The 14,397-nt window shown below is 41.8% G+C and overlaps 1 protein-coding gene across 3 annotated transcripts in view; it reads left to right on the top strand.

Moving 5' to 3' along the window:
* The window catches only part of LOC147706638 (uncharacterized), a 411,896-nt gene that overhangs the window by 316,529 nt on the left and 80,970 nt on the right, over positions 1-14,397 (top strand). For all 3 annotated transcript variants that reach the window (XM_086929113.1, XM_086929111.1, XM_086929112.1), the window contains one exon: positions 8,780-8,839. In XM_086929113.1, coding sequence (XP_086785239.1) covers positions 8,780-8,839 — 60 coding nt within the window. The remainder of the gene's footprint in view (positions 1-8,779; positions 8,840-14,397) is intronic.

Below are 14,397 nucleotides of genomic sequence, written 5' to 3'. Positions count from 1 at the left end.
GACCAGAGGTTCTGGGGTCCCAGTTTTAACTCTAGGATCATTGGAGAAAACTCCATCCAGAGTGTGTCCTGCTCGATGTGTTGGTCCTTTAACCAATTGAAGAAAGCCACACTCCTTAAGGGGATCAACTAGGGAATAAGTGTCTTTAGAGATGAGATCATCTAAATGAAAATTTAAATCTCCTAGGATAGTAAAATGGGGCTTGCCAACATATGGCTCTAGAATTTTAAACAGGTCACTGCAAAAATTGGGTCTAGGTCCTGGGGGCCTGTAAACCAGAAGGCCCACAAAGGATGTTGAAGGAGATGAGGAAATAACAAAATGCAGGACCTGGAGAGGCTCAGATGGTGACGTCAGGGCATTAATACGGCAAGACAGATGCGACTGATAAATAATTGCTAATCCTCCACCTCTTCGCTTAGCTCTGTCGAATCTCTGCAGAGCATAGCCCTCTGGGATTGCCATTAAGAGGTCGTGGCCTGAAGTATTCGAGGCCCAGGTTTCGGTTACAAAAACCCATGTAGGCTTTCTAGCTGACACAAAATCATGGAAAGCTATGTTATTTTTAATTATAGATCGAGCATTAATGAGATATCCTTGGTACTGCACTTCCCATGCAGTCCAACAATCTCCCTGTCACTCCCTGAGCACTCTTCCAATCACCCTGCCAGCACCATGTCCTTATCCAACCACTCCGCCAAAAACCAAGCATTTATACATTCACCATGCACTCTCCTTGCAGTATTGTAATCATCCAGTCACTACCCATGTAGTCATGCAATGACCCAGGCACTAACACATGCACTGTTACAATCCTCTAAGCACTTCCCCTGCAGACCTCTAAAAATAACCATGTAAATCCATTATTTGTAAAGCGCACAGCTACCCGGAGGCATACCAGTGTTTGGGGCCGTCGGGAAGATTAAGCAAGCTATTGGCCAGAGTCGCATGGTGCTGGTCTGACCTGCCGCCAGTGACGGGGATCCCCAGCGACCAGTGTCAGTCGCCCTGGCCGCAGTGCCACACCTCTTCCCTAACCACCTACCAACTACTGATTCACTCCTCCAATTACCCAGGTAGTAACCATGCACTCCAGAAATCCCTCCGAAACTACCCATGCACTCCTCCAATCACCCAGCCAGCACTATGTACTCATCCAATCAGTCCGCCAAAACTCAAGCAGTTATAAAATCACCATGCACTGTTCTTGCAGCACTCTAATCATCCAGTCACTACCCATGTACTCATGCAACGACCCAGGCACTAACACATGAACTGCAGCAATCCTCTGAGCACTACTGATGCAGTCCAGCCATCTCTTTGTCACTACCATGCACTCCCGCAATCACCCACCCTGCACTATGTACTTATCCAATCAGTCCGCCAAAACCCAACAGTTAAAAAATCACCATGCACTGTTCTTGCAGCACTCTAATCGTCCAGTCAATACCCATGTACTCATGTAATGACCCAGGCACTAACACATGCAGTAGAACTATCACCTGTGCACTGCCCATGCAGCCTTCCAATCACCAAGCCAGCACCATGTACTTATCCAATCACTCCACCAAAATCCAAGCACTTATACATTCACCATGCACTCTCCTTGCAGTACTCTCTTCATCCAGTCAGTACACATGTACTTTTGCAATGACCCAGGCACTAACACATGCACTGCTACCATTCCTGTGCACTACCCAAGCAGACCTCTAACCACCTACACAGTATTGATTCCCTCCTGAAATTACTCAGGTAGTATCAATGCAATCCAACCATCACCCTGTCACTACCCATGCACTCCTCAAATCACCCAGCCAGCACCATGTACTTATTCAATCACTCTGCCAAAATCCAAGCACTTATACAATCGCCATGCATTCTCCTTGTAGTACTCTAATCATCCAGTCACTACTCATGTACTAATACAATGACCCAGCCATTAACTCATGGCAAATACAGAGGAGGTCATGCTAATCACAGGGGTACCCCAATGCATACTGTTCCCTAGTGTATGTAGGTGTTTTTACTGTATTCTAAGTGTCTTTTAGCATAGCACTGGCTCTAGGCCTGGTTAGTCAGAGTCCGTTACCACAAGTACCCGTCAGCAAAAAGTTGGGGGCACAGGAGTACGTTCCTCTCCTCTTTTGGGTCTTTCTGAATTTTTCTTGCTTCTTTCTGCACTTTTCTTTCTCTTTGTTCACATTTCCTACCTTTGTATGCATCATTAGAAATTAGCATTAAAAAACCTTTGAAATTCACTTAAAAAACCATAGGTTTCGGGGACGTTATTGTTAGAAATTAGCATTTAAAAAACCTTTGAAATTCACTGAAAAATACACAGGTTTCTGGGACGTTAGAGTTAGTTGGACATTTCACTTGTATAAAACCTGAGAAATGTGGCTGTTATAGTTAGTTCAGCTAACTATAATTTGCACCCCTGCAATGCATTGCTGATGACGTCACATATTACATCATTCAGTATGTGCCTGGGCTGCCATGATTGTTTACATAGCCATTCTCAGTGCAATTAAAATAGGATTACATTGAGAGACAGTACAAGACTGCGCCTAGATGGCGGTGCAATTTATGACAATTTAGCAGTGAAAATAGTTATTTGTGACACATGATGGTGTCTAAGATTTGTGTACAGAACCAAAATTAACATCAAAATTAGGGCTAGGCGTAGTTTGCGAAGTAGCGCTACGCGTAGCTACGCGAGCTACACGTAGCACTACGCGAACTGCATAGTAGCATGTTTGCACTGTGCATGATGCCGTTTTCAATGACTGCACAGTGCGGACAAGGATCCGGCACTGTGCAATCATTGAAAACGGCATCTTGCACAGTGCGAGCTGTAGTTTTCTGCAGCTCGAGTAGATTTTTACTCAAGCGGCAGCTTTCTCAACGTGGACTGGTAGTTTCTCATAGAGAGCGGGCCCAAGCATACGCGACAGCTCGCAATGAGGAACCTGACCTCCCTGCGTTGAGAATCTCACTGCGAGGTTTATTTTCCACGTTCGCGATCGGCAACTTGATGTTGCTGATCGCGAACGAGAAAAAAGTCTCACCAGGATGTAAATTTGCTTGCTCGCGGTCGCTAATTTAACAGCGAGGACCGCGAGCAAGCAAAAAACGACCGCTGCACTTCGCTACACATGTTCGCACTGTGCTACGTGTAGTTCGCGTAGTGCAAAGTTGCACAAACTTTGCAAACTACGTGAGCGTAGCGTAGTGCTTCGCCAAGGCCTGATCAAAATCATATTTCATATTTTCGCATTGCACAATTCATGTTTAGATGTTAGTCTGAATATATCACGTGTGCCAGTTGCACATGTATGCATTTTATAGTTCAAATGTCCCGTATGCTGTGGTCCATTACACTGGTAGTAGACTTTCTGTATGTCAATATTTGTGTAACACCAAATGCTTTCATAAATACATATTTGTATGCAAATGTGAGCGAAAGAGAAAGAGCTGGTTGCCCATGTGGGTTGAGTATATCATTAATATTAATATCACTAAATGGCATAACCAATACAAAAACAATTCATTATTCAATCACAGTCTTGGTCCAAAATGGATAATATAACAACATTTTCCTTCACTCAACCACGAAAAACTACTCTTCCTACTAATGAGACTGCAGATACACGATTCTCCCCTAGTATAGGCCATTTTGGTGTCCGGCCAAGGATACCATCATAAAAACATGAAATCTTCATAAAAACACAGGTTACTGGGACATTATATTTCGGAAATAGGATTCAATACACTTTAGAAATTCACTTACAAAAACAGAGGTTACAAGGTCGTTATAGTTATTTTCACATTTTACACACACAACCATAGAAATTCAGCAGTTATAGTTATCTCAAGTAACTTTAACGCATGCCCTAAGCCAACAATAACTTGCGCGCCTGCGATGCACATTTGTCTCATCAATAATTTTACAGCAAATGTTACAGAGATATATTCAATGATGTAATAAGCAATGTTATGAGTGTTGTAGTAATATGAGAGGCAATTAGCAGTTCATGACGAGGGCATGAGTTATAGTTGCCTACAGCCGTGCATTGAGGGAGTTTGGCTGATATCTTTTATAACATACTTTAAAATCCAGGTTGATTTGAGTGAGAATAGTTCTTTTTATTTACCACATTATTATGTCCATTTCACTCGTTTTTAATTGTTCACAAAGTAACTTGAAAATGCACAGACTAATCGCTGATACCATGATGTTGGAATGTAATGACTATCCTTGAGAAAGCCCTGGCTCTATCTGCCACATAGGGCGAAACACGTGTCGGCTCACTCTCCCTGACAATTTACTTTGCGGGAAAAAAAAAATAGGTAAATGGACATAATAATGTGGTAAATAAAAAGAACTATTCTCACTCAAATTAACCAGGATTATTATGTTATATTTAAGCAAGGAATTACCCTTTTGACCAGAATATACCTTTAGAAAGGAGGAACACCTGCTCACAACCTCTGACTTCACTGGCGTTCTGTATGCTAATTTCATTTACAAAAATGATAAACCACGATCCTTTTGGAGTGCCTCCTTGGAGCTGGTTACCCCAGGAGAAGGCATCAGCAAATTTGGCTGTGTGCTGCTGCGTAAAATTAGCCACATGGCAACATATTCCTATGTATATATGTACTCTGAAAATAGAAAAGAGAACAGTAGGTCTGCTAAGTTTCACGAACATTCATCGAACGGGTGCAAAGTCATTAAGGGAAAAAAAAATCCCAAAATCCCTATTTTTGGTGATTCTTACTATAACTACAGAGATATCCCGGTACCATTGCTCTCATTATGGAACCTACTGGCATTCACACCTACAAAATCATCTACCCTTCCAAACTCAACAATAGATCGGCCAAACGCTTTGAACACAACTTTCTTAAATCTCACCCAGAAACGCCCTTTGCTGACCCTTACTTCACACCACATAATGGAATCACGACCACTGATATAATTTTCTTCACTAGACACAGAGCCCAATGGAGGAAAGCTAGACAGGGTTGACAAAACAGGAGGTGGACTTGCATGTATTCACCGTAGCAATCTCGCAATCAGTAGAGCCAGCTCACCCTTATTCTCCTCCTGTGAACACCTGTACCTTGATATCATCAGCAAAGCTACCCCTGTTTGCTCCCTACATATTATCTACCACCCTCCAGGAGACAACCTCACCTTTACTGAACACCTCATGGATCTGATCACAACGAACACTGGACGTCAACATACACAAATTTTCCTGGGGGATTTCAACCTTCATGACTGGAATGACCACAATGACTCTGTGGTCAAGGGTCTCAAAAACTTCCTCATCGACCTAGACCTCACACAAATGTGCAACAGCCCCACACACGACAAAAGCTCCATCTTGGATCTTATCATCTCCAAAGATGACTCTATCCAACTCGACTCAATCCAACCCTGTGATTGGTCTGACCACTTCATTATCACTTTCTTCATTATCGAAAAAACGAAACTCATGCCGACTCAATCCACCAGACCTAAGGTTTGGAAGAGAGACCTGAAGAAACTCAACCCCAACTCACTACCCTCCCTCAACCACAATCTACTCTTACACCCCTTTGGCGTCGTTGACATACAGGCTCTTACAGACCACTACCTCAAGTCTATGTCCTCAATTATCAACGCAGCTGCCCCCCTTCAATTAAAGAATGTTTCCTCAAAAATCTCTAAACCATGGTATGACGGGATCCTTAATGATGATAGACGAGCAATGAGACTGGCAGAACGTAACTGGAGATCTGTCCCATCAGCTTTACACCTCAAAACGCTTTAGAAAAAGAGAAACGCTTACTTCAGAAAAATCAAACGCTCGAAAACTGCTTTCTTTAGCCTCCAGCTTGATCAAGCAAAAACCGACCTAATAAACTGTTCGAATTAATAAAAACTCAATCCAGAGGTGTCCCTCAAACTCTCTCAAACACCTCTAATGCACTGCCATCCTGTGAAGAATTCTCTTCCTTCTTTAACTTAAAGTCAGACAAAATCAGGAATGACCTCCTCACTGATCTAAATCTCTACTCCAACCCTGACAGTAAAACGCCCATTGAGTTAAAAAACAATGCTTTGTGGTCATCTTTTGAAATATACTCGGAAGAAAAAATTGCCAAGATTCTTAGCACAAGCACACTGAAGCCTTCCAATCACCTCACTGACTCTCTACCCACTAACGCCGTAAAGCACTTGATCCCATTACTTCTCCCCCTATGGACCAAAATCATTAATAGCTCACTCCAACAAGGATACATCCCGGATTCCCTCAAAGTGGGACAGGTTTCGCCCATTTTAAAGAAACCCACAGCGGACCCTTCCGAACTTAATGACTATCGCCCTATCACCAATATCCCTACCCTTGCCAAACTACTAGAAAATGTGTGCACTTTCAACTGACTAAACACATCGAGCACTTTCACCTCCTCAACCCATATCAATCAGGTTTCCGAGCAGGCCACAGTACTGAATCTGCTATGACCCACATCATTGATGATGCACTTCAAATACTTGATCAGAATGGTTCTTGCCTCCTCATATTACTCGATCTCTCCTCAGCCTTCGATACGGTCAAACATGAGAATTTACTTGATCTGCTGAATCTCAGAATGGGTATTTCAGGGACAGTTCTCAAGTGGTTCATCTCCTTTCTGCACAACAGGACCCAAAAATTCAAGATCAACAATACTTTGTCCACTCCAGTCCCTGTAACACTTGGTGTCCCTCAAGGATCCTCCCTCTCACCTACTCTGTTTAACCTAGTAATGGAAACACTTACTGTACTACTCCAAGCATCTAATGTTCAATTCCACATGTACGCTGATGACACCCAACTCTACCTTAAAATACACACCCTCGGTGATATCAAAATACTCAACTCAAACACACAGACCTGGCTAGCAGAGAATCATCTCAAACTTAACGCGCTAAAAACAGAATTCCTCTTAATAGCTCGTCCCTCCAAAATACCCATCACTCAGGCCTGGCTTAACCAGCTCAATGCTCTCAATATTCAACCTACTATTGTGGACTCTGCTAAATTCTTAGGCATAACCCTTGACGGCAATCTCAACATACATCATCACATCAGCAATGCAACAAAGGGAGCTAATTTCCACATCAATACATTGCATAAATTGAAATCTTTACTCCCTCCCAAGGATTTCAAAACTGCACTCCAAGCCTTGGTCATCCCACGGGTGGAATATGGAAGTGCTGTCCTATGTGGTGTCCCCCTATCAACTAACACACCATTAAAAGCCCTATTAATACTGCAGCCAGACTTATCACAGGCTCGAAAAAAAGATCACACATCACTCCCGATCTAAAAACTCTAAACTGGCTGCCCTACGAAGCCAGAATACATCTGAAAATCGCCTGTATGACCCACAAAGCTTTACACCATAATTCCCCCAGCTATCTGGCGCAGAAACTGACAATTTCTGGTGGATCAAGAGCAACAAGAACTGCAGACACTCTTTCTTTTGCAACCCAGGAGATTCCACAAGAAAAAAAACTATAAACGCTCTTTCTCAGGAATGGCGCCCAGGATATGGAATGCCCTCCCTCCAGAAATCTGACTTATCTCTTCCACGGAATCCTTCAAAAAAGTAGTAAAAGCTCTCCTTTTAGACAAATTTACCTGAACTTTTTGAGTATGGTAATATTATAACTCAATACCTCTCCTCCAAACATTATTTATATTGTTCTTTCTATGTTTATTGACCGCCTTGCATCGTCGCCACCTATATTGCTACTCTCTATTTTGGAACCATTTACACCTTTCTTTTCTCAAATGTTTTTGTTTAATTATTATTATTTTGCATGTTTATTTCTCACTATGATTGCAAAGCGCTCTGATATCCGTAACGATCTTGTTCACGCTCTATAAAACTTTCAAAATAAATAAATAAATAAATACCTACCACTACTCGACACACTACATTAACTATAACTCCCTCTCTACCATGCACTGTGTTCTGGCTAAAAATATCAATTCTCTTGTCTTAAGAGTTTTCATTACTGCAATAAATTCACAATTCACCGCCTATAACTTAGGTAATATCCTAAGGGTGTCGATAGTGCATGGAGAAGGGGCGAGTTATAGTTGATGTAGTGTAACAAGTGACGTGGTAAGGCTGTGTATGGAAATAAGTGAGTTATATTACTTGAAAGATGGTAAGTAAAAATGTGAGTGAAACGCATGTCTTACAGTAATATAAAAGCAGTACCTAAATGATAATTTCAACAGATAAGTCTAAGTTATGAATTTGTTATCAAAGTGCATTGTAAGATGTGTCGACAGAACGTGGTGCATAAATAATCCAATTAGGAGGTAAGTATAAGTAATGAATTTCTAATGTTTGTGTAGCCTAATTTAAAGAAATACAAGATATTCATAATTAAATTAGAAAGACAAAGAGTAGCTTCCACTCTTTCTAATGCGCACTGTACATGACAAATCTGAATTTACTCATACATCAGTTATCAAACCCTGCTGAAGTAGGCCTGCAAGAGTAAATAGCACAATCCTGCAAGAAAGCATTACAATGGTCCCAAAATATATAAATGAAGGTGCAAATGCGTAACTCACCAATACTCTCCCCGAGCTTGAGTATCTCATAACATTATTTCTTTCGTGGTATCTCTTTCTTTATAATATTATATGTGTATGTCTATACATTGCTGATGTGATTTTTTTCTTTATTTTTGGTTTAATCAACTCTTATTTTTCTCTTTAAGGACACAGTAAAAGCACAGAAAAATGTAATCTCGATTTTGAAAGAAATACAGAACGCGCTTGTAAGTCATCAATATTTTATTACCCTTTCTTAAAGATTCGCTGTGCCTGAATGTCAATTGATGGAATGAATCTAAGTCAGGATTCTCACACTTTCTTCTGACTGTGACCTCATTGAAATCTCTGAATTCTCAATGTTAGCCTTATTAAAAGGAAAAGTGCAATATTGTGCTTTGTCCATATGTATGCATTTTGATGGCATCACACACAAGAATTCCCACTGGATGACATTATTGAAGCGTATGTCTTTCTACTTTCATGATGTTCTGTGTGTCCATGTATTGCAGCAATGTACCCAAACACAAGCAAGCACAGCCACACATATTCAACATGCACTTTCACATTTGAATACATGTATTCACAGCATGACAGCCCAAAGTATTATTTCTGATCAACATATTCCAATGAATCTTGAAACTGGTCAAAATCACTCTTTTCCACAAATGATAAAGACACTGCCATTAACTTTCACACATAATCATATACACAAAACATGGAATTTGATGCCTGAAAATAAATGTTTTTCTTGCTGTAAATGTTTAGAAAAGTGCAGGAGTATTGTGGTGTAAATGTATATGAAAATGTGCATTGCAAGGCCTGAGGGTATACAAGAGGTGATATAAATATCTGCAAAAGTTTTGAGGCAAATGAAACACGCTAGGAGAAAGCTTGGAGATCTGGCTTTCCAAAAGTGAAAGTAATGCTTCCTTAATTTCTGAGTCTGTGGTTGCAGTACTAGGTAGATATGAGTCAATGGTCGGATGCTGGGTGAAACGGTGAGTTACTAAATACATAGTTTGATAAATTGATGAGTGCATTGATGGGTGGGTGAGTTGCGTATGACTGAAGTAATTTACAGAAAACACGAAGCACATGGATGTCATAACTCCTTTCAGAGGGCCAGGTGGCAAGCAGGAGCTATTGGGCCCAACCATAGGGGTTAAGGCATTTTACTTCTGATGTCTTGGAGCTCGATTGATCATGATAAGCTAAGCCTAGTATTCCTTCATCACTTGACTCTCAGTAATAGCGTAGGTCGAGAAGTCTAAGGCGTCTAAGGGGGAAGGTAGATGCTGGGAATTAACACAGTCTTACAACTCATGATATGTTCAATAGCAACAGTAAACGATTGTTAGGTCAAATCCTTGCTTTTATGAAAAAAGGAGTATTTATATAAAAGGACAAAGTATAACATGGCATACAAAAACATTATACACAGTCCCATGAGCCTGAGGAACGTCACTTTTTGTGATGTTCCGTGGAGCAGAAGCTTGGGTTCAGATCCTATGTTTGAGCTCAGGAATGCACTGGTCACCCCAGCACCCTCTCCCCTTTGCAATGGCTGAACCTGACAGCATCTCTTGCTACTCACGGTGGCTCCAATTGGCATGTGTGGTCAATGGCCCTTTCTCTCCTACTCCTCTTTAATCTCTTTAAATGCATGTTCTTTTCTACTCTAGGGGGCGCTGGAGGGTGCCAAGCAAGATGGCCGCACTTGTGTGAGGCTCTTGCAGTTCGGGGACAGATCCGGCAAATATCCTGGTCATCTCAGATCCTGAGAGTGCAAAAAAACAACGATCTAAACTTCGGAGCGATGCAGCTTTACCTTTCGCCTGAAAACATCGAAATTCCGACTAGCTAAGCCCCAGAATTGGCCTCCTGATCTCCGAGACCACCCAAAGATGGCGGCGATGCGGGCTGACTCGACTAAACACTACTGAGGAGGCTGGCAGGTGCTGCTTATCTATAATCGCTTCCCTGCTATGACTGCTGTGGGTGAGGCCTCGCTGGACCCAGTGCATGGACACTTGTGCGGTGCCCTCCCCCTTGGCTCTTTGCCCACGCTTCTGAGGCCTATTTGCTGTGGCCCAGTGGGCATCCAAGACAAAAATACGGGCTGACTGCAGGCTGAGGGGGGGTGGGGGTGAGGTGGTGAGAGCCTGAATCTCCACTGGGCCGGCTGGACTTGCTGTGCGGCGGCACCCGGGATGGGTGCCTGGCGCTGCTCTGCTTGAATTTAGCCGGGGCCTGATTGATGACCCTGCGGTCTTGCGGGGTGCGACGGAGCCCCATCCCCCTGCTGTCTTCAGCAAAACAACCCGGATGCAGTAATCATCCCGGTAAATGAAAGAAAGAGTGTAACTTACAAACTAATAAATAATGAAGTATCATCAAGAGGTGGTACAGTCATATTTGTGGTAAAGGCACATGAATATCGTCAGACAAAGGTATTCTATTCATGGATAACTTTTCCAGCTGCAAATGCTGTGACATGTGAGTTCCACTACTAGAAAGCAGAGGAACCTCCAGCGGAATACGTTCCTTTCGAGGACGTTGAATTTCCACTAACATACCAGGAGCATCATCTCTGGTTTAATGGCACACTAAAACATCAAAATCACATTACCAGGCTCGGTCCACTAGGTAGACCAGGAGCCACATGGCCGGTTCTAGCCAGCTTTACACCACATCCTGACATTGAAGGAATGTCAGACAGTGAACTGTTAGTTCAACTAAAACAATTAACAAAAGCATATAGACAATTAGTTCAATTGACAATTGACAGTACAACCTGCCGCCAAAAATGAAAAGAAACAGATATAGCAGAACAACCTTTTAAACTTGCCAGAATAATTGAAAAATCCTATGAAGAATTAGGTAGAGATAGTTTGGGTGGGAAACCACTAAAACCACAACTAACAAAAAAAACTTTCATTAAAAATAGTTTAATTACTCCAAAAAAAGAAGTGGGAGGGTAATAAACAGACCACTCCCAGAGAAAAACAGTTTCAGTCCAGAGGAAGGTCTCCCCAAAGGAGAGAAAGATCTCCAGAACGGGGGGGTGGGGGTAGGTCTCCACAACGGGAGCCCTCTGAGAAAAGATATAACCTTAGAAATAGGGATAATTTGAGAAAACCTGACAGATATCAAGATAATGATACACGTCCCTCTCAATCTTTTCAGAATTCCTCACAGAAATTGAAAAGAAGAGGACAGTCAGAACATAAAGAAGAGCGCGTCAAGTCCAAAGACAAGGAACCTGCTCACCAAAGTAAAAAATTACAATTTCCTAAAAAGAAGTTAGCTAGCATAAAGATAAAACATGCTGAGGATCCTGAGGACACAACTCAAGAACGGAGAGTGGGCCCAAACAATGCTAGACAGCGCAGCAGAAGTGACCATAGCTCGCAAGATCCTGATGAATGTTCTGGAGACAGTGGACACGAATGAATACATTAAGGTGGAAACTGCAGACACCAGAAAAAGTGTACCCCACAAATTATATGAAATAACATTGCGTATAGAAGGGGACATAACTAGGAAAATAAGAACTCTCTTTTGGGAGAAGCTATCTAAAGGCTATGATATTCTTCTAGCTGAGAAAGACTGGCCACCAGAATTTGTTAGGGAGTGCCCACATGGTGAAGAAATGATTATGCCTGCCTTCTCATATTTCAATTCATAAAAAATACACATCTGCAAGAAAATGGGCAGTGGCCCAAGCCCCTGCATTATATAAAAATCATGTAGGATGGAATGAGGAATCCCTTCACCATAAAATCCAGTTAAAAAATCAACCTACTGCACAAAGGCAGTATCCTGTTAAGCAAGAAGCTAAAAAACAAGTCAGCGAGATCTTAGATCAACTGCAATACCAGGGGGTGATTGAAACATGCACCTCTCAAATGAACAATCCTTTGTTTCCTGTCTCCAAACCAGACGATTCATATCGTCTAGTATTGGACTACAGACACCTAAACTCTTGTTGCAAAACATTTGCAGTACAAAATTCACACAGTGCGGCACTAATGAATAACATTGTGCGCAAAAAATATAAAACAACATTAGATATTTCAAATGGTTTCTTCTGTCAAAACATTGCACCAGAAAGTAGGTATTTGACCGCTCTCTCAAGTATGGGGGCCCAGAGGCAATTTTGCCGTCTCCCCAGGGATTCAAGAATAGCCCCGGATTATTTTGAGCCAGAGTAACAGAGTTACTACAAATGTACGATGATGAGGCATTATCTTATGTCGATGACATCTATCTAACAGACGATGATTTGGACAGGCACTTGAAAAGAGTGAACACCATTATACTTGGGTTCGCATTTGAAGGGTACAAATTCAACTTTAAAAAATCGCGGATTGCCCATCTCACTGTCCTATTTCTAGGATATGAATTATCAAGTGAAGGGAAAAGCCTGGCAGCCAATTTCTTAGAGAAATGTGCGCTGCTCCAAGCTCCAAAAACGCTGAAAAACTTAAATCAATTCTAGGTTTCCTCAATTTTGGAAGAACTTACGTTCTGAATTACGCAGAGAGGGTTAAACCTCTCTACAAATTAATAAAACCTGATTTCAAACTAACTAATTGGACTCAAACACACACAGAAATGTTACGTTCAGTACAAACAGACATTTTAGCAAAAACAAAACTGCAAACACGCGTAAACGTACGCAACCTTTTAATCCGAGTCATCCCAGGAAGATGCGGATTCACGTACCTGACCTATAACGAAGGTGAAACGGTACCAATAGCTTACAAATCACACTTGTACACACAAGCTGAAATAAAATTCAATTGAACTGGGAAAATTCTGACAGTGGTTCAAACTGCTATAGCAAAAGAAAGAGCCCTGGCACAGGGAAAACGCATATCAGTCGTTACCCCTATACCTGCCTTGGAGGCAGTAACAAGAGCGAGCATTCCAAATTCTAAAGCTTTACATCCAATATGGATACAATGGGTTAATTATCTTGCTGCAACAGACGTTGAACAAGCTTTTGATCCCAATATGAAAAAACGAGAATATCTAGAATATGAACACGAATTTCCTCTGCCGACTGAAATTCTGCCTCTTGAACAGTACGTCTGTGTAATCTACACAGATGGATCTGCGCAAAATTGGATTGTGGAAAAACAAGTATACAATGCGGCATGTGCGATTGTAAAAGGTCCCTGGCGCGTAGGTAAATTCAGACCAATGGTCACTAAATCTCAATCGCTCAGAAACTGTACAGCTCAGCGAGCTGAACTACAGGCTTTAAAGATGGCGCTTGAAAATGCTGATCGCGAATTCCCCACACTAATAGTGTGCGATTCGTATTACTGCATCCAGTCTTACAATGAATACTTGCAGAACTGGGTTCAAAACGGTTTCAAAGATGTGAAAGGTGGCACAATCAAGCATAAAAAGCTATGGGAACAAGTAGTTGTTTTACAGAAAGAACTACAAAAGACTCACGTGATACATACACTGAGTCATGAATGTGATGGCGTTCACGTTACAGGGAATTCATTGGCTGATGAAGCCGAAAAGGCAGCTGTCCACACGGCTTCCGTAGCTACAATTAAGCGTTCTAAAAAAATAAAAGGCGGTGAAACGCTACTAGCAGTAAAAGCCTCGATGGAAGGCAAATATGCGGCGTGACCTCTAAACTATCCACTCGGAAATAGATACATAATTCATGCGAACTCCGTTCCTTTTGCTCAAATCCCTGGAGTGGGGGACAGAGTAATCCCAAACAGGAAACGGAGGGCTTACTTGGTTCAAGAAG

Source organism: Lissotriton vulgaris, chromosome 7, assembly GCF_964263255.1.
Source record: "Lissotriton vulgaris chromosome 7, aLisVul1.2, whole genome shotgun sequence".
Lineage (NCBI taxonomy): Eukaryota > Metazoa > Chordata > Amphibia > Caudata > Salamandridae > Lissotriton > Lissotriton vulgaris.
The sequence above is the reverse complement of the archived record's forward strand: the minus strand, read 5'-3'. Positions and strand labels throughout refer to the sequence as shown.